Below are 24,354 nucleotides of genomic sequence, written 5' to 3' on the forward strand. Positions count from 1 at the left end.
TATCTTTGTGAGCTGAGATCAAATGCTGCAGAAGAGAGGGTTTCCTTCGTGGGGAGGGTGCACAAGGTGAGGGAAGGAAAAGTTTAGGGAAAGCAATGGGGTAAGCAGGAAAACTAATCATGTGGATGCCCATGGGGAGTTGGGGGAAGCTCAGCAAGGTGGGGGGCATGGCTGACAAGGAGAATTCCAAAAGGCAAGAGGAGAGACCTCCTTGGATGGAGAGACCTTTGGAAACAAAAGAGTCCCTTCTTCTGGACTTTCTGGTCTCCCAATCCCACTTCCAGGAACCATCTCACAGATATGATCATGATCTCAATGGATGTGCTATAATTATGTAAGGTTTGTGCTGCCTCCCCCCGCACCCCTTCCCCAACCCTGTGGTAGGCTGAGGGACCCACCTGAATCTCCTGGCCCCCAAACAGCTCATCCAGCCTCCAGGGGCCCATGGACAAGCTCAGTCTTCTTACAAAAATGGAGTCAGTCACCTCTGGGACACAGATAAGTGACTGGTTGGGAGTTGAAATGTCGGTGGTAGATGATATTTACTCCAAGGGACAATGGGTGGGGATGGGGACTTTGTCCTCAGTACTTGGTGGCCTCAGTCGCCAAGATCTTGGAACTCCTAGGTTCCTGGAATCCAGACTTTCTACTGGCTCCTTACAGATATGACAGCCCGTGGAGCTCACTGAGAGCCAGATGTGGGTAACATTTCCCAAAGCACCCTCCTTCAAAGGGAGAGGAGAGGGAGGGTAGGTGTGGGTTAGAGGGGAGGAAAAGGGGATGGGACCTGAGGCTCAGCGCGGGGTGAATTTCCATTGAGGTTTGCTCGTCCACAGCTTCATGTGGGGGATTCACTGAGTGTGTCTGAACAAGAGGACCTATGGGGGGCTTGGTAACTAACATGATGCACTAGGTTCTTTTTTTTTTTTTAAAGATTTTATTTATTCATTTGACAGACAGAGATCACAACTAGGCAGAGAGGCAGGCAGAGAGAGAGGAAGGGAAGCAGGCTCCCTGCTGAGCAGAGAGCCCGATGCAGGACTTGATCCCAGGATCCTGGGATCATGACCTGAGCTGAAGGCAGATGCTTAACAACTAAGCCACCCAGGCACCCCAATGCACTAGGTTCTTAATAAATGTTTGCTGGCTGGCTGGCTGGCTGGCTGGTCGGCAGAACAAATGAATGACTGTATGAAGGAAGGAAAATCTCCTCAGTGGGCATGCGTGGGTATATCCGGCAGACCCCCACCTGCACTCAAGCCCCTCCTCCCCGGCCCTTCACCCCCAGACACAGGGAGTTACAACTCTGTGTGCTTCTCCTCCGCCTCCATCAGCTCCTGTATCTTCTGGGGTAGGGTCTTCGTCCAGAACTGAAGTCTGTGGGCCTTCAGGGCCCGGCCCACCGCAGGCTGTGTGCTCAGCTGCAGGAACTGCTCTTCCTGGTCCAACATGGGCCAGTGGGGCAGACCCTCGCCATTAGGGTTCCTGTAGACATGCCCTCCCGGCAGGGCAGGAGGTAGTCACTCGGAGCCCCGCTGAGCCCAGACCTGGCACCCCAACTGGGGTCAGGTAAGGCATCCAACAGGCCAGGTGGGGTTGGGGAATGACAGGGGAATGTTTCTAAATCTAGGAAAGAAATTACCTCCCACTAGAGTATCACCAGGGGCCAGGGTGACCTGGACTGTTTTTTTGCTTCCCGTCAGAGAGGGTCTGTGGGTAACATGGCACTGTCCCCCTCTTCCAGGTCACCTGGAGATGGACGGAGCGTCCAGCACCCACAAAGCCCCAGATCTATGTGAGATCTGGAACTGGGGAAGGAGCCACCTTGCAATTAAGGATACATGTATGCTAATGAGATCACAACAGAAAAGGGGGGTCCCCAAATGGGTTCAAGACCCACCCCCCGAAGCTGAGGTGGGGTGTGACATCTTACCCGTTTCGAGCAAAGTTGGCCCAGTACTTCATCATCCTCCTGCTCAACAGCTTTTCTTCCTCTGTGACTTCAACTACAGAAAGCAAGAGGACAAGGGTCCGGGTGGGGGCCAACCCCCGTCCAGCACACGGCTCAGCCCCCACCACACTCACCAGCCCACATGCAGCTTTTCCTTGGGTCCTCTTCTGCCCTCCCCGGCCTGGCTCTCGGCCCACTCCCCCCACAGCCCTGGGGTGCCAGGCCCTCTCCTCATCCCAACTAGGCCCATTCCTGACCAAAAAGGGTGCCTTCTTCCTTCTGACACCAGGAAGTCACTTAAGAAACAAATATGCCTCCAAAATACCCTCCTCTGCACCCCTGCCAGCATCCACGGCTGGGGTGGGGAGGGGGGGAGGGGACCAAGTTCCAGCTCAGCCTCTCTAGCTGTAAGATCTTGGGCACCTGATTCCACCCTCTCTCTGAGCCTCGGTTTGCTCATCTGTACAGTGAGGACAATCACCCTCATGCAGGGACCCAGCAAGGTCCCATCCCACGTTCTGGGAACAAGGAGTCTCTTAGGGACCACCCCCCCCCCCAGAACACTCACTGTGGCCTTTCCAAGACATGGTTCCGAAGACAAAAAGTAACTCATCACCGTGGTCTGCCTTTACATGGGGCGGCCTGATGTCCTTGAGGAAGCTGGGCCGATGCTGGAACTCGTAGAAGTAGACCGGGGCGTGTGAGCCTAGAGGGTGGAGAGCACAGGCTGTGACATGGTGGTCCCTTACCTGGGGCTCTCCTGCATCACCCATGACAAGATAGCTAGGTCCAAAGCTGGTCGAAATCTGAACAGTGGGGTGAGGGAGCCCCTGACTGGAGCAAGAGCAGTGGAAAGGACAAGGGTTCAAATCATGACCTTGGAACTTCCTAGCTATGTGGTTTTGGGCAAGTCACTGAGGGTCCTCATTGTAAAGTGGGGGAAATGCCCATCTCTTAGACTAGCTTCGAGGATTTACTGAGATGAGGGACATTAAGTGCCTGGCACCTAGGGACCTAATACAAAGGCATGGGTTGGGACCTGGACACCAACAGACCTCACATGGGACCCACAGAGCTGCCCCCTCACTGCTGTGGCCTTAGGTATAGATGTACTCACGCTGAAAATTGGCTACTTGGAGTGCAGGGATCACGAAGATGGAATCCCCCATCATCTCATGGAACTGAGCTCGGAGGGTCTGGGGGTCCCCACTGTTCCCCATGTATTCCTCCATCAACAGGTCAACAGACTCAAGAGGCAACTTCTAGCTCAGGTGGATCAGAAATAGGCAGGTCAGGCAGCGGGCAGCAGCAGGGAGGCTGCAGGGTCAGGTTTGGGAAGACGGATCCTGGGATGGTACAGGGAATGGGAGGAAGAGGCCGAGCTCTGGGGTGACCCCAGGATTTGCTCATGGGGGACAATGCATGGACAAGCTATCTTGGGGATGGGTTTTCCCTTGCTTCTGGACAGGAGAGGAGTCCCGTCCACTTGGGTAGGACCCCAGAAGCCTCACCAACATTGTCGACATTTGCTGCAGAATGGCCTTCACCGTCTCTCTGTCCATTTCCTTCCAGGTATCAGAGCTGTTCATGGCCTGGGTAGTGGGGGAATCTCCAGTTGAGAGTAGGATGGGCCTACAGCTATGATGCCCCGAGCCCTGCCAGAACCCCTTCTCCCGCCCTGTGCCCTCCGGCACCTGGGAGCTTGGGGCTGGGCCTCACCGAGGGGATGATCCAGCCATACTCATCGTTGTTGACACCAATGATGCTGGGGACAGGTTGAAAGTCAGCGGAGGCCAGCAGCTCCTGGGGGTGCCTGGGCAGGAAGGTCCCATCCACTACACCAGGGATGATGATGGGCTGAGAGGGCCCACAAAGTGAGGTCCCAGACATTTTCTAATGGGCTCTGAGTCCCATTCACCCCCTCCTAGCTCATCCAGGATGCTCACACCCCCTCCCCCAAGAGATCCTGCCATTGGCTTTGCACGGCCTGGCCTCAACTTCCCACCCAGGTCTGTGAGGACATCAAGCTGTGGAGATGGAGTAACTTGCCCAGAGAATGTAAAGGACCTGCTCCCCACCCCCACCAGTCCCCTTCTGCCACACGCACGTCCATTCGGCCCAACCTGGTGGATGGCCAGAATCTCCTCTTCAGTTTTGCCCCGCAGACAGTCCACCAGGGCTTCTGAGTCAACCTGGCCACAGGCAGACAGGTTGGCCACCATCTGTAAAGAGACCAGGCAGGGGCTGCCTCATCCTTCCAGACAGCAGAGAGGGATTTGCCCGGGGTCGCAGCTGGGGGGCAGGTGCACCCCAAATCTCACAAGGTATTAGGTGTGGATTCAGAGGTCTCAGCCAGAGGGGCTGCCCAGACAGTCCTGCCCACGAAGGGGTCCCTCGTCATCCTCATTTAGCAGAGTGAGGGAGGCTGAGAGGTCTGAGATGAGGCAGTGGTCTGGTTTCCCACAGCTGGGGGCACTCACCGCGGACATCCCTTCAGCTGACTTGGCAATGAGGCTGGGCAACAGGGCCACACCGCTCTCCATGATAGCACGATGGAAGAGTCCTTGGGACAAGGGGGACACAACATGGGAGGACACACTTGTGCCACCCGCGGACTCGCCGAAAATGGTGACACGGCCAGGGTCTCCTCCAAAAGAGGCAATGTTTTGCTGGACCCAGCGTAGCGCAGCCACCTGATCCAGGTAACCCCAGTTGCCGGGGGCATGCTTGTCTCCAGTGCTGAGAGGTGGCAAGAACAGGGGTCACGGGGCGGTCCTGGCTTCTCTCCACCAGCGCTGCCCTGCCCAGCCCCAGTCTCACCTGAAGAAGCCCAGCATACCCAGGCGGTACTGGATAGTGACCACCACCACGTCCTCAAAGGCCGCCAGCACCGAGCCGTCATACATGGAAGCCATGCCCATCACAAGCCCGCCACCATGGATCCACACCAATACCTGGGGAAATCGAGGCACAGACACCATGTGGATCCCACCCTGCCCAGACCCCAATGAGGCTGCTAGCCCGATTCTCCACCACTTTGGCTCTAAGTGCCGAGCCGCATAAACAGAACTCGGGCAGGATAGGGTGACCTTCTTCATGATCTAGACTGAAAGGGACCTAATTTCTATCAGGAAAACTAGATCTCCCATACTTTGGGTCCCACCCTATGTACCGAAGTCTGGCTCTATTTCTCCTGGAACTCTCTGAGCTGGAAAGAAAGGGGCATCTTCCTGATCATCCCACAGGTACATCACTGAAGTTTCTCCATTCTCATTGCTTCCACAGATCCAGCCCCTGAGTGGGTCTCCTGGGCAGTTGGTTGGGTGATTCTTGGGTCCATCCAGCTTCTGACCTCTGGGAGCAGCCAGGGTTCTATGACCCCAGGCCTAAGGGTCAGCAACACTCTTAGACCCTATGGTGAGGGGCTTCTCAACAGGGTCACACTGCAGGGGGGTCCGGGCTGATGCTGTCCCTTCTCATCTTTTTGCAGAAGCAACATGCTCTCACCCCCCAGGTGGCAGGGGCCTGGCACTCACCGGCAGACTGGAGCCTTCATGGGTGTGGGCAGGCGTATAGATGTTAAGGTACAAGCAGTCTTCCGACACAGAGGTAAAGGGCAAGCTCAAGTTCATCAGCTTCAGAACCGTCGTGTTCAAGACTGTGATGTTCTGCAGACACCTAGTGGGGCCATGCCATGGTCAAAACCAGATCCTGGGCCCAGATTTGCTCCCCACTGCCCTCAGTCCTACAGGGGATGGAGCCCAGTCTTCCAGGGAGGCCTCAAGGGCATGAAGGCCTTGGATACCAATCCCCCTGAGGCTGGGAAATCTCGACTCTTGGGGGTCTCTGCGAGAGCCACGGGCTGCACGTGTTAACATTCACCACTGTATTCCTGTACCTGGACCAGTACGGAACCAGGGAGTAGCCCACATCTGTGTGCTGCCTGAACGAATGGAGATTAATTCCTCATAAGAAGGGCAATGGGGGTGGGGGGCACCTGGGTGGCTCAGTGGGTTAAGCCTCTGCTTTTGGCTCAGGTCATGATCTCAGGGTCCTGGGATCAAGTCCCATATCAGGCTCTCTGCTCAGCAGGGAGCCTGCTTCCCCACACGCCCCGCCCCCCCCCACCTCTCTGCCTACTTGTGATCTCTGTCAAATAAATAAATAAAATCTTTAAAAACAAAAAGAAGAAGGGCAATGGGACAGCCTTCATCTCAAGCCAGGCTCTCAGGGAACCGTATCTCTTCTACTGTTTCCAGTTGCAAGAACACACATGTGCCCTTTGGCCCGGGGCAGCTGGCCCAGGCCCTGGCCCAGTAACTGTACACTGTGGGGGTCGTCCACCCCTCAGGGATCACAGCATATGCTGCTGGAGTCAAGGGCTCCTACAGGGTTCATGGAGCCAACCCAAGCCTCCGCTGGTGGCAGAGAATGCCTGACATGACTAGAAGTGAGGTAGGTGTGTATTTCTGCTTTAAGTGCCAAGGCCAGAGTCTGGGCAAGTTACTTTACCCTTCCAAGCATCTGCATGCTCATGGGAAAAATGCATGTGGGGAGCCACCAAACTCAGAGGGGAGACTGGCCGTGGGGGTTTAGATGAAATGATAACTGCAGCCTGGCCCCGGGTTTGGGGTACCCTCCACCCCAGGGACTGGAGTTCCGTGGACTCCCCACTTACATGGCTGGGTGGGAGGTCCCATCCTTTACACCACTCCAAGGTTCAGGAGGCTCAGGGGGTGCAAATCGCAGGGGTCCTAGAGGCGGCTTGGCAAAGGGAATTCCCAGGAAGGTGTAGACCCCCACATCAGTGTTTTTCACGTGGACGAGGCTCCCTCGCACCTGCCCTGTGTGTGTGGTCCGGATGGGGCTGGCAGAATCCTGGCCTGTGAGCATAGAAACAGACACCAGGGTTGAGTCTATCCATCAGCAGCCTTCCCAGGCTACTGATGTTGCCTGCCGCTTCCTGTCCTCAACTCAAGGGACTCTGATCTACAAACACTTGCTTTACAAATTTCCTGCCTTTAACCCTGTGTGTGCACTGTCCCCCCCCAACTCCCGCCCACTCCCCCCACTCTCTTCCCTGGGTCTGGTCCCAGCCTTTCCCATCACATTCAGTGAGGCTTCTGGGGACCTGGCACCACGGTTTAGCCCCGGGAGCTTCAAACAAATGGGTCACATAAGCTTGAAGGGGTGGGAGTATCCTTTCTGTCAACTGTGTAGGTCACATGAGGCAGTAGAACTGTGGGAACTGGACACTCAAGGCTCCTGTCCTTAGGGTTCTCATGCTCTAGGTGGCAAGAAATGACATAAAGGGAGCATCTTTCAGGGGTGCCTGGGTGGCTCAGTGGGTTAAAGCCTCTGCCTTCGGCTCAGATCATGATCCCATAGTCCTGGGATCGAGCCCCACACCGGGCTCTCTTTCAGCGGGGAGCCTGCTTCCTCCTCTCTCTCTCTGCCGTCTCCCTGCCTACTTGTGATCTCTGTCAAATAAATAAATAAAATCTTAAAAAAATAAAGAGAGAGCATCTTTCAAACCAAGAGTGATGATATGGTGAGGAGAACTACAAAAGCGAGGCACCACTGTAACTAGAAGGTAAGAAGCACCCCCTGCCTTACTAGGGGAATCAGGGAGGGAGGAAGGGACTGAAAGTTGCCTGACACAAGGAGCCCTGGCGATATTCTTAACACACAAAGAATTTCTACAAAAGATGAAGAAATGTGCCAGCTATACATACTGGGTTAAAGAATATGAAATAATGAGGGACAGAGTCAGGAATACTAATAAATGGCTCATACGCTAAGGAAGAAAAGTTCGCCTCATTCATGCTAAGGGAAACATTTGCTGAAATCTGACTGTGACGTCAAACAACTTACTTTGCCACAAAAAGCAAGACAAGCAGACAATGTATGTTTTCTGATGGAAGTCCATAGCCCTACACAAAGTAGTCTTGCCCCAAAACATAACAAAGCAGAACCTGAAACCAAAATCCGATCAAGCCTGTAGAATACAAATAAATGAGTACAAGTTTACAGGAATGCCAGGGGCAGAGAAATAGTTAAAAGACGCCATATGGACGTAATAAGCAAAGCCCAAACTCTGGGATCCTCTCCAGAACTGAACTGGTTTCTTCCACGGAAAAACAAAATTACAAGGAAAATAGATTCAAAGAGATTCACATAAGAGATTCTGATAACAACATACGTTGGTAAGGACATAGAAAAACTGGAACCCTCACATCTCGCTAGTGAGAAGGTGAAGTGCTGCAGGTGTTCTGGAAAGCAATCTGGCAGTTTTTCAAAAAGTTAAACATAGAGATACCAGATGAGCCAGCAATTCTACTTCTAGGTATAAACCCCGTGAGAACTGAAAACATACAACCACACAAAACCTTGTATGTGAATGCTCATAGCAGGATTATCTATAATTTACAATCCAAACACCCATCAAATGATACATGGAGCAATAAAATGTATTGCCTCTGGGGGCACCTGGGTGACTCAGTGGGTTAAAGCCTCTGCCTTCGGCTCAGGTCATGATCCCAGGGTCCTGGGATCGAGCCCCACATCGGGCTCTCTGCTCAGCAGGGAGCCTGCTTTCTCCTCTCTCTCTGCCTGCCCCTCTGCCTACTTGTGATCTCTTTCTGTCAAATAAATAAATAAAATCTTTTAAAAAAATATCCTTTAAAAAAAATGTATTGCCTCTGTACAGTGGAATATCATCCAGCGATACAGAGAAAAAAGTACTGAACATGTCGACATGGGTGAACCTTAAAAAGCTTATGTGTTGGGGCGCCTGGTGGCTCAGAGGGTTAAAGCCTCTGCCTTCGGCTCAGGTCATGATCCCAGGGTCCTGGGATCGAGCCCCACATCGGGCTCTCTGCTAAGTGGGGAGCCTGCTTCCTCCTCTCTCTCTGCCTGCCTCTCTGCCTACTTGTGATCTCTGTCTGTCACAAGACAGACATTTTTTTATGTCACAAGACATTTATTTATTTATTTATTTATTTTTAATTTATTATATAAATTATAAATAAATATATAAATAAATTATAATTAATTTATAGATTATTAATTATTATTTATTTATAAATATTTATTTATTATTTATTTATAATTTATTTATTATATATTTTATATATTATTTATTATATATATTATTATTTATATATTATTTATTAAATTTATTTATTTATTATTTATTTATAATAAATAAATAAAATCTTTAAAAAAAAAGCTTATGTGTTATACTGTTCTACCAGACTGGAAACCCTTTGGTGCTGTGTGGCTGCGGGCAGCCTCAACCCTCTCCATCCCTCGGGGTACAGGGAGGTGAGCAGCAGGCTCCCAGTTCCTCTGGTGTCCTCCACTGGCTCCTGCCTGCCTGAAGCTTTCCTTCTGCAGGTTTAGGTCCTGCTTCTGCAGCATTTGGCCAATCTGAGCCTGGTTCCATAATAAAAAGTAAAAAACCAAACCAGACAAACAAACAAATAAAAAAACCCAGCTTCAGGGATCTATACTACCCACAGACCAGAGAAAACAGAAGATGAGGGACCTTGAAGGTAGATCCAGAAACTGAGTCCTGAAAGGAAGGAGGAGCTCTCAGGATGGGCAGTCACACCTCCCTGCCTTTCCTCATGCAGTTCCCTTCACCCTGAACAAAGGTCGTTCCCATTTCTACATCTGTGGAAATCCTGATGGCACACCTCCTCACGGAAGCTCTCGCGGGTTCCCCAATCACAGCTTATTGCTCCTGCTCTTCAGCCCTGAACACCCTTATCAGGCCAGTGACCATGAGGATGGCAAATGCAGTGACTCCAGATTTGAGGAAAGGGTTTGGGTATTGTGGAGGAGCTGCAGAAGCCTCACAGCCCCTTCTGAGGCAGCCCAAGCCCCCCCACCCCCGGCAGAGGGGAAGTGGCCATGCCAGTGCCCGCCTGTCACTGGGTTTTGCCTGTTCAGTCCCACTCTCCTGCCTGACCCACCTTTCCCTTCCCAGCTCGCCTGCCCATTCCCTGCTCAGATCACCTATTGGGTCAACACTGATGCACACGGATGCACATCAGGCCATGCCTGATGCCATAGCGGGTGGATATGGTCAGAGTCAGCAGCCACTCACAGGTTCCACAGAGGGCAACCGAACAATATCTTTCCAAGTCAAAGGCCCACCCCTCTCCCCAGTAACATCTGTCTACATACAGTTCCTTGCCAGGTGGGATATCTGTCCATGTAACTCACTGTGGCCACTGGCTTCCAATGCCTGAAGGTTGTTATGGCAAAGGACACAAACTGATGTCCCTGATCAGAGGCCAGTTACATCAAGGATCCTTCCTCCTTGAAGAGAAACCCTTGCATGAAACAGTACAAAGAAGCTCTAGTACATACAGCTGTGGGAAAGTTGCCCCCTGTGTCAGGAAGTGGAAAAGTTGTGTGCCAGAAAGGGAGGGAGTTTGTGATCATTTAGGTGAAAACCAAGGATGTGTGCACACACTCATTCTTGAGGAAACTCTTGAGTGGTGTGTAGAAGGCCCTGGGGATCCTAATGGTCCCTGTGAAGGAGCCAGGATAGGATGGGACAGGAGAGGGTCAGACATATCACCTGTGCCCTCTAAAGCCTTGTCCATTTTTCCTTTTTGAATGTGGGTCCAATCTGAAATATTAAACATTTTTCAAAGGGAAGTATCAGCAAGGCCTAGCAAATTGTCCTGCTGGAGGGTCTTGGTGATCTCTAAGAGCCTGGTGAGTGGCTACTAAGGGCCAGGGCTCCTGGGGGTGGGCCATGCAGAATGGATTAATGCGGATGTCTCCCAAGCAAATTGGCCTGGGAAGGGGAAGGACAGTTGGGGCTCATGGTTGGGCCATTTGGGGTGAGAGGATCACACTGGCAAGAGGGTACACAGTTGCTGTGGAGGCCTCAGGCATGGTGCCGGGAAAAGCCTAAGCTACTGGTGACAGCCAGGGGGAGCCAGGAAGTTGACACAAGTGCCGTCACCTTTGCTCTGAAGGCCAAAGAGTGCCCTCACCCCAGATGGGTGCATGGGGTGAACAGAAGGATATGACGGTCCTTCCTACAGATGGGCTGTAGGATGCAAGGGTAGGGGCTTATGCAGCCTGATTCCCAAGAGCCAGTAATCTTGACTGGGGCCCCTATGGAAGAGCACTCAGTGAGTGCCAGGACATCCCTCTAGCCAAGGGCACAACACTCAGTGCCAAACCGGAGCAGGAAGATACTTATTGTTACTTTTCACAGGCAGCGCTAGCTCTACCACAAACGCTAAGGAGGAAATGCTCTGAATTACGACTCCCACTTCCACCTACCAAGCCAGGCTGTGCTCAGAGTTCCTGGCCTCCCTTGCCCTTCCGTACTACGTGACCTATGTGACCTCGGTCAGCCACCATTCTCTCTGCACCTCAGGGGGCCCACCCAGGGCTTTCAAAGCATTGGGTCAGGTGCAAGTTTCCCCACACTATAGTTCTCCACCCTCACCCACCTCCCTGGGGTCTTCCCTCCTGCAGCTTCACGTCCTGCCTCTGCAGAATCTGGCAAAATCACCCCCAGTCCTTGCCGCCCCGTGAAAGAGCCTCACCCTGGCCCAGGACGAGGAAAAGCAGGAGCCCACAGACCACAGCATTCAGCCGCAGGCAAAGTCGGTCCACCAGCATGGTCTACACGGAGCAGCACACCGCTGTTCTTCACCCAAAGACTGCCCAGGGGCCCTTCCTGCCGACGTTCAGGGAGTGTCCTGACTAGGTCTAAGTTTAGGCTCAGCTGGGAGTAGGCGGGGCAAGCTGGGAATGTAAAAGGGGTTGAGACTGAACAGGCAAAGGGGGTTGAGACTGAACAGGCAAAAACTAGTGCCTCTGGGCACAAAAACCAAGCCTCTGGGGCTTCCTCAGAAGGGGCTGGAGGCTTCTGCAGCCCCTCCACAATCCCCATAACCCTCTCCTCAAATCTGGAGTCATTGGGTTCGCTGTCCTCATGGTCACTGGACTGATAAGGGTGTTCAGGGCTGAAGAGCAGGAGCAATAAGCTGTGATTGGGGAACCCGCGAGAGCTTCCGTGAGGAGGTGTCCAATCAGGATTCCCACAGATGTAGAAATGGGAATGATCTTCGTTCAGGGTGAAGGGAACTGCGTGAGGAAGGCAAGGAGGTGTGACTGCCCATCCTGAGAGCTCCTCCTTGCTTTCAGGACTCAAGTTTCTGGGCCCACCTTCAAGGTCCCTCATGCCTTATTTTCCCTGATCTGCGGGTCTCCGTGGGCCTTCTCCCTCCTCAGCCACAGCCTGCCAATGCACCCATGACTGTGACAACAGCAACCCAATCCTATGGCTTTCCCTCTCCCCATCTTCCGCGAAGATCGAGCTCAAACTCATTTACTGACAAATAGATTGACAACGTTTAAAGAGTGCTTGCGGGTCCGTGTGCTAGGGACTCCGCAGGGCACTCTGGGGAACGGGCGATGCAGGAACGTCACCTAGAGGCTCCGAAACGCAGTAAACGGTACCAGGACAGAGGACACTTTGCCCGCGGCGACCCGCCCAGTCTGAGGGCCGACTTCCTGGAGGAAGTGGTGCCCGAAGGTACGCCTGGCCGGTCTTTACTGTCCCCGAAAGCCAGCCGTGACCTCCGCCGTCCAGCACCTACGCGCTCGAACGCCCCGTACCTTTCGAGTGGCTTCTCTGTGTATTCGTCGGGGAGGTCTGCACTTTCCCTGATTAACATACAAAGGGCGCCGAGGCCACCTCTCGCGCGTAAACCCCAGGCTGAGGGTGGGCGGGGCAGCATGTCCCTCTAGAGACCCCGTCCCCACGCCACGCCCCCTGCCCGTTCCCCGGAAGTGCTCCTGCCGGAGCGGAAATGCACGCCTACGGCGGCCGGCAGCGGTTTCGCGATGGTGGGCGGCGGTGGGGTTGGGGGTGGCCTCCTGGAAAACGCTAACCCGCTCATCTACGAGCGCTCTGGGGAGCGACCGGTGACCGCGGGCGAGGAGGACGAGCAGGTTCCAGACAGCATCGACGCGCGCGAGATCTTCGATATCCGCCGCTGCCGCGCGGGGGCGGGTTCGCTGGGGCCTGGGAGGGGGCTGAAGTGATGATGTCCGGTAGTTAGTGGAGCTGTATCAGGGCTGGGCATTCCCCGCTGAGGGTTCGGAGTGGGCCAACGCACACAGTCCCTTTTCCTTCACTTGCCACATCTGATTCGTTCCATCAATGACCCGGAGCATCCACTGACCCTGGAAGAATTGAACGTAGTGGAGCAAGTCCGGGTTCAGGTGAGTCACCGCCTGCGTCCGAGGGGGCAGGTGGTTCGGAAGAGTCAGAAAAGTTTATCTGCATCAGGAGCTTACTGACTCGTCAGGATATCTTCGGAAGTTGGGGGGGGGGGTTGCTGTGCCCATTTTAGAGATACGGAAACAGGCCTATAGAGGCTAGACGATTAGCCTGAAGCAGAATACTAAGGCGAAGGAGAAGGCAGTCCTTTTGAGATCTCATTCTTCCAACCAGGTGAGCGACCCCGAGAGTACGGTGGCTGTGGCCTTCACACCCACCATTCCACACTGCAGCATGGCCACTCTTATCGGCCTGTCCATCAAAGTCAAGCTTCTTCGATCCCTTCCCCAGCGTTTCAAGGTAAATTGGAACTGATCCCAGGGGTAGGGCAGGGGTGAGCTTGTGCTACTGAAGAAGCTGTGGAGATCGTGAACACGGACATCAGAGTGAGGCCTGCAAGGATCCCAACTAACAATGGTGAAACTGGGAGGAGCCTTTCCAGTTGAATGGGACAACAAGGATAAAGGCCTGAGGTGGAAAGTGCAGAAAAGTAGTGTGGCAGGAAGGGGAGCGGAAGCTGTAGCTAGATTTGGAGCAGGGATAGGGCACAGGTAGGCCTCTAAGTCAACAGGAGCAGCCAGTTCTTTGGGTCGAGATGGAGTGGCTTTGGGTGGGTTTGGGGCATAATGGAAGGTCCAGAGTCCACAGTCACCATTAGGAGGTAGGATCAGTGGAAGGTGGTGAGTGGGGGGAAGGGTCAAGGGGGTAGACAGGTGATAAATGCTCAGGCCCCACCTGTCTCCCTCCCAGATGGATGTGCACATTACACCAGGAACTCATGCCTCGGAGCATGCAGGTAAATGTGGGCTGATGCTAAGGCATTGGCCCTGAGGCTTCCCCCTTGCCTTGGTGGTTTGTAGGGCAAGATGGAAGGAGGGGTCCTGGGTGGGTGACTCCTTGGGGGGGGGGGGGGGCGGCAGCTTAGAGTGAAGCTGGCTTAAGTCTCCTGTGCTTACCATGTTTCTCCATTCCTGCTCTCTACCTCTCCTAAGGACACAGCACCAGGGTGTGTCAGACTTGATAGTACAGGAGGTAGCAGACACGAGCAGCCAGGTGGGAGGGATCCTAATAGGGTGGGGGTAGGTGTTGGCTCAGGTGGTTTGGGTGTCTTGGTCAAGGCTTGGGGTCACGGGAAGGAGGTGACAGGAGGTTGGTGCAAGTGTGTATGTATATATGCAAAGGTTAGAAGTGGGGTTGGCTGGCAGGGTGGCCAGAGCCTGGCTTTGATCCTCCTTCCCCATTTCTTCTTTTTTTTCCATCCAGTGAACAAGCAGCTTGCAGATAAGGAACGGGTAGCAGCTGCTCTAGAGAATACCCACCTGCTGGAGGTTGTGAACCAGTGCCTGTCAGCCCGCTCCTGAGCCTGCCTTTTTGCCCCCAGTCACACCCAGGGCTCATGGCCTTGTTTTTTTGAATCACTGACAACGAGTCATTAAACTAGCATTTTACATTTTGTAATAAACCCTTAATTTATATTCATTTCCAGTGTGTCTCAGAATCTTTCATCTTGGGTCATTCCAGGTTTGAGAAGAGATGGTGATCATGAGTGCAGGTTCCTCTACAGGCTGGGTGGATGAGATGCAGTGCATTTAAAAAATTTCTTCCAATTGAAAAGTTGCAAGTATACAAGAATTTTGAAAGACTAGTGTAGTGATCACACCTGTATACCCATCATCTATATTTAATAGTTGTTAATATGTTACATCACTGGTCTCATACTATAAATGTATTTGAGAGTAAACTGCAGATAAATGACCCTTCACTTCTAAGTACTTCAACCCGGTCTCCTAAGAGGAAGCCTCTATAACCATAGTACTGTTATCTGGCCAAAAAATGAAAAATTCTGGGGCGCTTGGGTGGCTCAGTGGGTTAAAAAGCCTCTGCCTTTGGCTCAGGTCATGATCTCGGGGTCCTGGGATCAAGCCCCGCATCGGCCTCTCTTCTTAGCAGGGAGCCTGCTTCCCCTTCTCTCTCTGCCTGCCTCTCTGCCTATTTGTGATCTCTCTCTGTGTGTCAAATAAATAAAATCTTAAAAAAAAAAAAAGAAAAATTCCCTAACACTAATATCCAGTTGTTTATGAATTTCCCCAAAATGTCATTCATAGTTGGTAATTTTTTTTTTTTAATCAGGCTTTGGGGCACCTGAGTGGCTTAGTTGGTTAAGCGTGTCTGACTCTTAATCTCAGCTCAGGTCTGGATCTCAGGGTCATAAGCTTGAGCCCCGCATTGGGCTCCATACTCAGTGTGGAGCCTATTTTTTTTTTTAAATCACGCTCCAGTGAAACTTTATGTGCATTGGTATCTCTCTTTAGCCTCTTCTAAAACTGTCTCCCCACTCCAACTGGAAGTTGATTGAGTTCAGGTTTGAGTTTATTAACTCAAGAATTTTCTGTGTATCCTTTAGCATCCACCAGTAGCTGTGTGATGCCCGCTTGTCTCACTGTTGGTGATGCTCAGTCTGGTCCCCTGGTCAGGGCAGTAACAGCTAATTTCTCTATTGAAAGGACACTGAAGCACCCGCTCCACCAGCATCCCCAGAGATGTGTGTCACTTCAGGTGCTGGGGTCTGGGCCCTCTGCCTCCCCCAACCCTGTGCTCAAAGCACAATCTGTCACCAGCATGGTCCATGGGACTTGGATCTAGGATCAGCCAGTTAGGAACTATAATGGCATGATTCCCTGCCTCAGTTTCTTTCTCTGAGGATACAAAGGATATTTAGAAGCCTTGCCTTGGCCACTTCATCCCTGTGAAGGCTCCAGTGTAATTGTGGGCAGAGACTTCCAGAGGCTCTTTGCAGATCTCTTGAGGGTCTGCTGACAGCATTGAGCCTGTCTTGAGAGTGGGCACTAGCTGAGAGCTTTGCATATACTACCTAGTCGGTCAGTCCTGCACCCAGCCCTGTGTGGCCATTTCTACCCTTTATTATCCCTATTTCACAGATGAGGAAACAAGCTTCTGAAATAATTCACTTCCCAAGACCTCCAGTTGGGGTAAAGAGGAACACGTAAGCAGTTTGGCTCATACTCCTCAGCTGGCAGGGGGCGCTGTTGCCTGTATGGAAGGGCCTACGCTCCCACCCTCCCCCCACAGCTGCCAACCCCCAATTCCAGGAAGGAGGGGCTTTGCCACCTAGTGACCAAGATCTGGCTGCCCACGCCTAGATGAAATCATCAGTCCATACTCCCTAGTTTCTTCATGTGTAATGTGGGCATAGTTCTGACAATCACCAGGGATGGCTCTGTGGAGATTTAAAATGGATCTGCGCCCATTTCATGTGATCTGCCAGACACTGTACCCCCTTTCTGTAGATGAAGAACCCATGCTCCAGAAAGGCAAGGTGACCAACCAGGGCCCCTTGGGCCCAGGGAACATTCCCAACCACCTATATCCAGCTGTGGGCTTCACCATGTGTGTACCTCTGCACTGCTTACCCCTTCTGTCTAAGGTGTCTGCTGGGGGTGGGAGGTCATGGGGGACGTAGGTGTCACTGAGTGATTCAGCTGGCCCTCCTGGCAGCCAGGCCATGGTGGGCAAGGGATATCAAGCTGTTCACGTCACAGCTGGCATATCAGATAGTCCCCTTGTCAGTCTTGACTCATCTGTGCGTGGCCCCTGGCTGCCTGCAAGGACACCATCTGTGAATCTTGGGCTAGGGCCCAGGGAACTTTCTGGAACTCCAGCTGTTGTATATGGGTATGAGATGGGGTGAGCTTTGAGGTCTCTGAAGCCCTCTGTCAGGTGTGTCTGGCTCTGCTATTTCTGGCCCGTGGCTTCTCAGGCTTTGGTTACCATGTCTACAAAATGGGAACAACAAATCATAGCTGGAGAGATTGGCCCAGGGATTAGATGACATGTATGAACATGCCTAGCTATGTCCATTTGTGCTTATTATCATGCTCACAGCACAGGGGCCTGACACAGTAGGTACTAAGTACAGGTCAGTGAGATGAATGAATGAATGAATGAATGAATGGAGCCTTATTTATTTATTTATATTTTTATTTTTTACTTTTTTTGTTAAGTAGCCTCCATGTCCAGTGTGGAGTTCAAACTCACGACTCAAGAGTCACATGCTTTACTGACTGAGGCAGCCAGGTACCCCTGAATGAAATGAGTTTTAGAACAAAGGAACTTGGGCGAAGAAGCTGTGTGAGGAGGGCTGGGGATACTGAAATCCAGCCAAGTTCCCTTTGCAAATTTTTGCTACTAGAGGGAGGGGGAAAGGTGTGGGATCCCACAGAGGGAAGATGGGTATGGAGGGGCGGGGAAAGGTATCTGCATTGCCCCTCTCCTAGGCAGACCACTGTTTTGGAGAGAATGGAACAGAAGCAAGAAAGAAGCAGGAGGAGGGGGACACAGATTCATGCAACCTGTCCCATCCAAACAAGGATGGTAAAAGTGTTCGTGTTGAGATACGACTATATGCCAAGCATTTTACCTCTGCATTTCGTATTGTTATTTACATCTTACAACAACCCCCATACATATGTTATCTCTGTTCTACACAGGAGGAAGCTGAGGCTCACCCAAGATAAATGGACAGAAACAGCTAGTAAGTGGTAGAGCTGGGATTTGAAGGCTGGGCTGTCCTAGGTGTGTTACTAGGACAGATTCAGTTGCTCCAGGACAGCCAAGCTCAGCCCACAGAGCTGGGAGGACCAGGAGGTGGGAATGGGGATGTCTCAGGGTCATGTTCTGGTCTTGGTTCCTGGGGCCCCTGGCCATACCTAGGCTTGTGGTGTGTCTGGCCTGTTGGGGAATGCCTGGGGCCTGACTGGCCCAGTGTGGATGCAGTTCCCTTGGCAATGAAGAAACACTGCTGAAGTCAAGGGTTCAGGTTACTGGAGGGGAAATCCAGCCCTAATTCCTTGCACGGCTCCCTACTGGGAAGTATCAGAGCTATGCCACATACGTACCTTCTGCTGGACACTTGGGGGTTATTTTCAGGGGTAGGAGGGGTCAAAAACGGCCCAGGCCAGGGTTCCTGATGGGAAGTGGTGTGCTGGCTTTTGAGGCTTGTGTCCTGGCAGGAGGCTCCACCCTCCAAGATGAGATTCTTGCCACTGGATCTCATCCAGGAAGCTAGGGCCAGTAGGGGGTTGCCTAGGCCCCTAAGAACACAGGACCGTGGGAGGGACACAAGTGGCCAGGCCACCCCTCAGTCTAGCCCCTGCCTACTTTGAGGATCTCAAGACCAGAGAGTCCTGTGTGAACCGCCTCCTACTTACCTAGCCAGGCCCTCTTCATCTCTAGGCCCTCTCAGATGTTGCCAAGGAAACTGATAGAGCCGCCAGAGAACCCCACCCAGGTCTCCATAGCAACCTACCACAACCCACCAGGCTCTCCATCAGTGATGTCACCTGAGCCTGAATGGGCAACCCCACCCCCGCCACACTCATCGCAATTAAACGTCAGAGTCTGATAACAGATCCCTGTCACAAAGCACCTCATAGCCTCCCTCGTCCCCCATTCTCACACACCCAGACATGAGTCAGGGAGGGAACAGGTCATTTTATAGCTGGGCACCCTGACACAGGGAGAGGAGGCAAGACCCAGAAGCCTGGAGGCAGAGACAGGTCTAGAAACCAAGCTCCGTCATTAAATCTCCTCCCCTCTATGCCCTGGCACCCACCCTAGTTCTAAGGAGTAGGTGAGCTCTGGGCAATGGGAACTCCACATGGTGGCTCATCCCACCCACCAGCTCCAGCCCTGCCCCAGCTGCACTCTACATCTATGCTCCTAGATGGGAGTCTGAACTTCCAGGCCCTGCATATGCCCTGAACTACAGGCCCATCTGGGGCCAGAGGGAAGGAAACAGACGTTGAAGACTTACAGCAGCTGGATCCGGCCCTGGTCCAGTCCCACCCCTAATCACTCCTACTGCCATCTGACACCTGTCTGCCAGGATTTCCCCAACTTTGGGCAACCTCCAGCCCAGGAGCAGAACGACCAGGAGCAGAAAGGCCAGGAAGGGCCAGGACCAGGTATTTTTAGCAGAGTTGCTGGCAGCTGTCTGGAGGGTGCTGGGAGGTGAGGTGGTGCTGAGTTCATCGTTTCCCTTCTCTGAACCTCTATTCCCTCCCCCCAAATCAAGCATGCATCTCTACCTGCAATACGCTGCCAGAGCACCTCCCTTCCTTCACCCCCCACCCCAGAGTTCTCCACGGGCTCCCAGAGGCTCACATGGTGACTCTAACCCTCACCCTGAAGGGCAGGCTCATCAGGTAGAACCTTCAACTCCCCAGGGCAGGGAGGGGAGTAGGCAGGACTTGACGCCAAGACTTGAAGCTCAGATTTAGGACCCTTCAGTTCTAGCTCATATAGGGGCCCCTTCGGGAGTGGGTGTCCTGAACAGAGAAGGGTGAAGTCTGTCCAGCCTGTATTGGTCAGCTTATTTGGGCTGCAGGCCAGGGCTGGGGGAGAGCAAAGGAAGAATTCACTGTTAAAGGGCCAGAACCAATTCTTTCCCAGAGGGGAGCTGGCACAGTTGGCTTGTCCCGCTTTCCCCCTTGACCCAGCCATGTTGATACCCCCGACTCCAAGCCCCTCCCACATACCACTCAACCTAGTCCCCCTCCTGATTCCTCCTTCCCAGCCTTCCACCGCAGACACGCGCTCTGACCCGGCTTTGTCTGTCCAGTCGATTGGGGCGGGGTCTCGGTGGGTGCAAGGTCCTAGGAGGGGGGCGGGGGATTCCCCCGAGGGGGAGGAGGACCGACACGTCAGCCCCCGCAGTAGCCGGGACGTGGGTGAGCGCGGGGGTGGGGGCGGGGGCGGGCAGACACTTAAATAGGCAGCTCTGGAGCGGGGACCCAGAGCGGACCGAGGAGGCGGCGGCTGCGGCAGCGTCGGGTGTCCGAGCCAGGGTCTGCGAGGGGACTGTGTCGGGGCCTGGAACCTACCTCTCTTGACCGTGTCCGTGTGCGGTTGGGTGAGTGTCCTGGGGGAGCGGGGTGCAGGTGGTCGCACCGTCCGGGGTATGGATGGACGAGTCGGGAGGGTGGCAGGACCTCCACGGCCGGGAGGGGACCGCTGTGTCCTCGACGCAGGTCCTCGGCCCGAGCGTGGAGCCTGAGCCCGGCGTCAGGCAGGCGCGCCCGGGGTCCAGCCTCCCATACCGACGGTCCAGCCTCCCATACCGTCTGTCCCACGGCTGACCCTGCCGTCCCCACTCCCGTTCCTTAGACGGCGTCGGGCGCCATGACTCTGAATGGTGGCGGCAGCGGAGCCGGCGGGAGCCGCGGCGGGGGCCGGGAGCGCGAGCGCCGTCGAGGCAGCACACCCTGGTGCCCGGCGCCCCCGCTGCACCGTCGAAGCATGCCGGTGGACGAGCGCGACCTGCAGGCGGCGCTGGCTCCGAGCGCTCTGGCATCGGCCGCGGCGGGGACCGGGGCCCAGGGTGCGACGCTCGACTGGCCCGAGGGTTCCTCCGAGTCGCTCAGCTCAGGGGGCAGCGACTCAGACGAGAGCGTTTACAAGGTGCTGCTGCTGGGGGCGCCTGGCGTGGGCAAGAGCGCTCTGGCGCGCATCTTCGGTGGTGTAGAGGATGGGCCTGAAGCAGAGGCCGCAGGTGAGGGGCTGGGACTATTTAAGGGAGGGGAGATGCCAGGGGAGGACTGAGGGCACGGGGCTGGGGACCTGAATTAAAAGCAGCGCATACCATGGCACTTTCAGAGTCATGCCTCTACCTACCCATTTCACAGATGAGGAAACTAAGGGAGAAGGGACCTCCAGCCCTTGGTAGGGGAAGAAATGCCCAGAGTAGCAGTCCCAGGCTGTACCTGATAGGTACAGGGGATGGGGATAGGACATCCCTCCTCGCTAGGGGTGGCAGGAACACAGCCAGAGGGAGTTTCTAGGATAAGAGCCCTAGGTGACCAAGGCTCCCAAAGAATGTGACAGTCACTATTCTAACTTAGGCTACCATGGTCAGAGCTACCCTGGGGCCCATGCAACAGGAGGGCAGGGAACACAGGAGGGGCAACCCAGGACATTGCCAGCTTGGGGAAGAGTTGTCTAGGTGAGGTCAGGCACACCATGTCCTCTACATCCTGCTTCTCAGCCCTGTTATCTCTTTGTTGCATAGCGACCATCAGTGGAGGGAAAGGTTGGGGGGGGGGGAGGGAGCCCTGTATGGTGCAGTTGGAGGGTGTGGCCAAAATAGGAAACCTGGCACGTGGTGTGGGAGGGTGGTTTTTGGCAACCAGCAGGTAACCTGACTGCTAGTCTCCTGCCTAGGGCACACATATGATCGGTCCATCATGGTGGATGGAGAAGAGGCATCACTCATGGTCTATGACATTTGGGAGCAGGTAGGCTGCAGGCTGAAACCCAGGCCTGGGTGGGAGGGCTGACTTGGGGTTAGGGGCCTGCTTAGAGGGACAGCCTTGTAGCCTGGGCATGAGACCAATTGGTAAATACGCATGTGTATGTGTTCCCTAGGATAGCAGCCGCTGGCTACCTGGTCACTGCATGGCTATGGGGGATGCATACGTCATCGTGTACTCAGTGACAGATAAGGGAAGCTTCGAGAAAGCCTCAGAGCTGCGGGTCCAGCTGCGGCGGGCACGGCAGATGGATGACGTGCCCATTATCCTAGTGGGCAACAAGAGCGACCTGGTGCGCTCTCGAGAGGTCTCCTTGGATGGTGAGCAGGGAGTGGGTCGGAAAGGGAGGGACATCCTGGCTGGCCTGTGGTCCATTAAGTCTTGGCTCAGCTCAAGTCCCTGGGGATCATAAGTGGCTAAAAATGTTCAGGAAGAAAACTCGAGGGGGAGAGGGGGAAAGCTGCTCCCTCCCATAGGACTCCCAGAGGGCTGAGAGGCCTGGGGGAAGGACCAGATGCACTGGGGGTGGGGGGAGGAAGTTGCAGGGCACTGAGCTGGGCCACCTCAGGGCCCTCCTCTCCTGTATCCTTTGGCCCTGGCCTGACAGATGAGGAGTGAGGAGAGTGGGAGAGAGCCCAGGGAACTGGGCTAGGAGGTCAGAGCATGGATTCAGGGCTGGGGCTGGTCTCGGCATGGTCTTCACACTGGGGAGGATCTGCCCCTCTTGGGCTCAGTATTCTCCTCTGTGACCCCCAGAACTGAGTCCCTCAGAGGAATCTAGCAGTGACTTGGTGACATCCTCCTCCCAATTTCACTGGTTACTCATCATAATATAACATCAAACCGTGAAATATTAAGGTGCTCATCAAAGCTCTCCTTGTCTTGTGTTGACTGCTATGGCATTTCCATTTGAATATCAGGCTTCAAATTATTTTCATAAATGAGTTTCCTCTTGTGAGCCTTTGTGAGCTCCTTAAAGGTGGACACATTCTGCCAGTAGGGTGACCCAGCAATGCCTTGGATCCTCTGTAGGGGAGCTGGGGTCTGAGTTTCTGGGGACCACCAGGGCTCCATCTCTGACCCCTGGATTCCTGAGTGGTAGCTGCTATGGAGTGGCTAGAGTTTAACCAGCACATCCCTGTCCCCACCAGAGGGCCGGGCCTGTGCCGTGGTCTTCGACTGCAAGTTTATTGAGACATCAGCGGCGCTGCACCACAACGTCCAGGCCTTGTTCGAGGGTGTCGTGCGCCAGATACGCCTGCGCAGGGACAGCAAAGAGGCCAATGCACGTCGACAAGCAGGTACCCGGCGGCGAGAGAGTCTTGGCAAGAAGGCAAAGCGTTTCTTGGGCCGCATCGTAGCACGCAACAGCCGCAAGATGGCCTTTCGTGCCAAGTCCAAGTCCTGCCATGATCTCTCGGTGCTCTAGACTCCACAGACCCATACCGCGTTGTGCGTACAAGTGGACAGATTGGTGGGCTGGCCCACCCAACTGCCCTAGGTGCCTCAGGGCTGGCTCAGACTCTGGGCATACTCCACCTCATGGTTATGGACAGACAGACAGATGGTGCTGCCCAGGCAGCTCCCGCGGGCCACCAAGGGCTGGGCCCACAGTGATACGTGTACAGGCCAGTGTGTATGTGTCCCAAGCAGCAGCCTGAGCCCAGCCCATGGGGCAGGCCTGTGTGTGGGGATGGGACTCCAGCTTTCTCCACACTTGGGGTGTGCATGCTCTGAAGAGAGGCTGTTCAGTGCAGTGTTTATTTGTTTACATGCAAATTTTTGTAATAAAGACTATTTCCTGATAGATCAGGGCTGCTGACTCTGTGTTTCCTCCCAAAGGGGACTGTAAGAGTAGGGGGCGGGTTCCTGGGGTTGAGGGACAGGGCCTTGCTGCCCTACCCTAGCGTGTGGCCTTGACTCTCCTAATATTTGGGCTCCGATCTAGCCAGATGGACCAAAGGGGCAGGTGTGACTTGTGACCTGACGGGAGATCCAAGCAGCAGGAAGAGTCAAAAGCCCCTCCCAGCCTGCTATCCAGATTTTTCTCTTGCCCTGGGGCCTGGCATTGCCTAGCTAATTAAGGGTTCAGTCACCGCACTATATATAAGGAAAACTTAGGCTGTCTGAGGGACCATGCCCTGCCCCAGTCTCAAGGCCAAACAAAAACCCTGGGTCTGACTTCTGGGCTGGTGTCCGCATTTTGCCTCCTCCCGAGGGGCTGGAAATTTGCTGAGGTAGGGTAGCTGTGGAAGACTTCTGAGACTCCCCAGCTGGGAATGGAAGAGGTGAGTGGCTGGGGCTGGGCTACTGAGCAAGGTCGTCACTGTTCTCTCCTCTGGGAGGGGCCGGGAGAGAGCATCCCATGCTCAGTGTTGGGTAATGTAGTCTTGGCGGAGCCCCTCTCCGGAGCCCTCCTAGAATGAGAGGCCTTGCATTTGTGTGGGAATGTGTGTATGTTCGCTGATAGCTGGAGGTGTGCCTGTCTCCCTGCCACCCACACCCACCACAGGTGACTGCTGGGTCTTTCCCCATGTTGTTTCGGGAGGGAATATCTCCATTTAGCAATGGCACATGGGAAACTGAAGCGATTGCCTGCGGGCACACAGGTGGAAGTGGCTGAGTAGGGACTGGTATATGTGTCTGCTGGTCTCCAGAACCGAAGGCAGCCTGTGGTGAGGCATGGGACAGTTTCTGAGAAGGTTCTGGGCAAGGGTCCATACATTTCCTTCATTGGTTCAACATATTTA

General features: G+C 54.0%; 3 protein-coding genes across 3 annotated transcripts; 2 read left to right on the plus strand and 1 right to left on the minus strand.

Annotated features, from left to right (window-relative positions):
- Window positions 1–1,079: 1,079 nt before the first annotated feature.
- Window positions 1,080–11,689, minus strand: CES2 (carboxylesterase 2). The gene is made up of 12 exons (XM_045988193.1): window positions 11,533–11,689; window positions 6,630–6,834; window positions 5,488–5,629; window positions 4,772–4,905; window positions 4,432–4,690; window positions 4,075–4,173; window positions 3,671–3,808; window positions 3,463–3,543; window positions 3,069–3,213; window positions 2,520–2,657; window positions 1,934–2,006; window positions 1,080–1,485 (listed from the first exon to the last, which is right to left on the minus strand). Exons 1-12 carry the CDS (start codon window positions 11,606–11,608, stop codon window positions 1,299–1,301), a joined length of 1,677 nt encoding a protein of 558 aa, XP_045844149.1. The 5' UTR covers window positions 11,609–11,689; the 3' UTR covers window positions 1,080–1,298.
- Window positions 11,690–12,797: 1,108 nt separating this feature from the next.
- Window positions 12,798–14,756, plus strand: CIAO2B (cytosolic iron-sulfur assembly component 2B). The gene is made up of 5 exons (XM_045988194.1): window positions 12,798–12,980; window positions 13,140–13,219; window positions 13,452–13,577; window positions 14,028–14,073; window positions 14,541–14,756. Exons 1-5 carry the CDS (start codon window positions 12,839–12,841, stop codon window positions 14,636–14,638), a joined length of 492 nt encoding a protein of 163 aa, XP_045844150.1. The 5' UTR covers window positions 12,798–12,838; the 3' UTR covers window positions 14,639–14,756.
- A 5,299-nt stretch (window positions 14,757–20,055) lies between these two features.
- On the plus strand, window positions 20,056–23,411 carry RRAD (RRAD, Ras related glycolysis inhibitor and calcium channel regulator). Its single transcript, XM_045988185.1, has 5 exons — window positions 20,056–20,208; window positions 20,463–20,847; window positions 21,516–21,589; window positions 21,720–21,924; window positions 22,756–23,411. The coding sequence occupies exons 2-5, from the start codon at window positions 20,478–20,480 to the stop codon at window positions 23,031–23,033; spliced, it is 927 nt and encodes a 308-aa protein (XP_045844141.1). The 5' UTR covers window positions 20,056–20,208; window positions 20,463–20,477; the 3' UTR covers window positions 23,034–23,411.
- The last annotated feature ends 943 nt before the right edge of the window (window positions 23,412–24,354 follow it).

Source organism: Meles meles, chromosome 19 (genome assembly GCF_922984935.1).
Source record: "Meles meles chromosome 19, mMelMel3.1 paternal haplotype, whole genome shotgun sequence".
In the NCBI taxonomy this organism is placed as follows: Eukaryota; Metazoa; Chordata; class Mammalia; order Carnivora; family Mustelidae; genus Meles; species Meles meles.

What these genes read in the sequence shown, in the direction of transcription:
- CES2 (XM_045988193.1), bottom strand. Translation starts at nt 11,608, where the DNA reads ATGCTGGTGGACCGACTTTGCCTGCGGCTGAATGCTGTGGTCTGTGGG. An exon ending in GGGACCTCCCACCCAGCCAT is followed by an intron (nt 5,630 to 6,629) that starts GTAAGTGGGGAG and finishes TGGCCCCACTAG; the next exon opens with GTGTCTGCAGAACATCACAG. An exon ending in GGTATGCTGGGCTTCTTCAG is followed by an intron (nt 4,691 to 4,771) that starts GTGAGACTGGGG and finishes GCCACCTCTCAG; the next exon opens with CACTGGAGACAAGCATGCCC.
- RRAD (XM_045988185.1), top strand. Translation starts at nt 20,478, where the DNA reads ATGACTCTGAATGGTGGCGGCAGCGGAGCCGGCGGGAGCCGCGGCGGG. An exon ending in TCTATGACATTTGGGAGCAG is followed by an intron (nt 21,590 to 21,719) that starts GTAGGCTGCAGG and finishes TGTGTTCCCTAG; the next exon opens with GATAGCAGCCGCTGGCTACC. An exon ending in TCGAGAGGTCTCCTTGGATG is followed by an intron (nt 21,925 to 22,755) that starts GTGAGCAGGGAG and finishes TGTCCCCACCAG; the next exon opens with AGGGCCGGGCCTGTGCCGTG.
- CIAO2B (XM_045988194.1), top strand. Translation starts at nt 12,839, where the DNA reads ATGGTGGGCGGCGGTGGGGTTGGGGGTGGCCTCCTGGAAAACGCTAAC. An exon ending in TGGAGCAAGTCCGGGTTCAG is followed by an intron (nt 13,220 to 13,451) that starts GTGAGTCACCGC and finishes TCTTCCAACCAG; the next exon opens with GTGAGCGACCCCGAGAGTAC. An exon ending in TCATGCCTCGGAGCATGCAG is followed by an intron (nt 14,074 to 14,540) that starts GTAAATGTGGGC and finishes TTTTCCATCCAG; the next exon opens with TGAACAAGCAGCTTGCAGAT.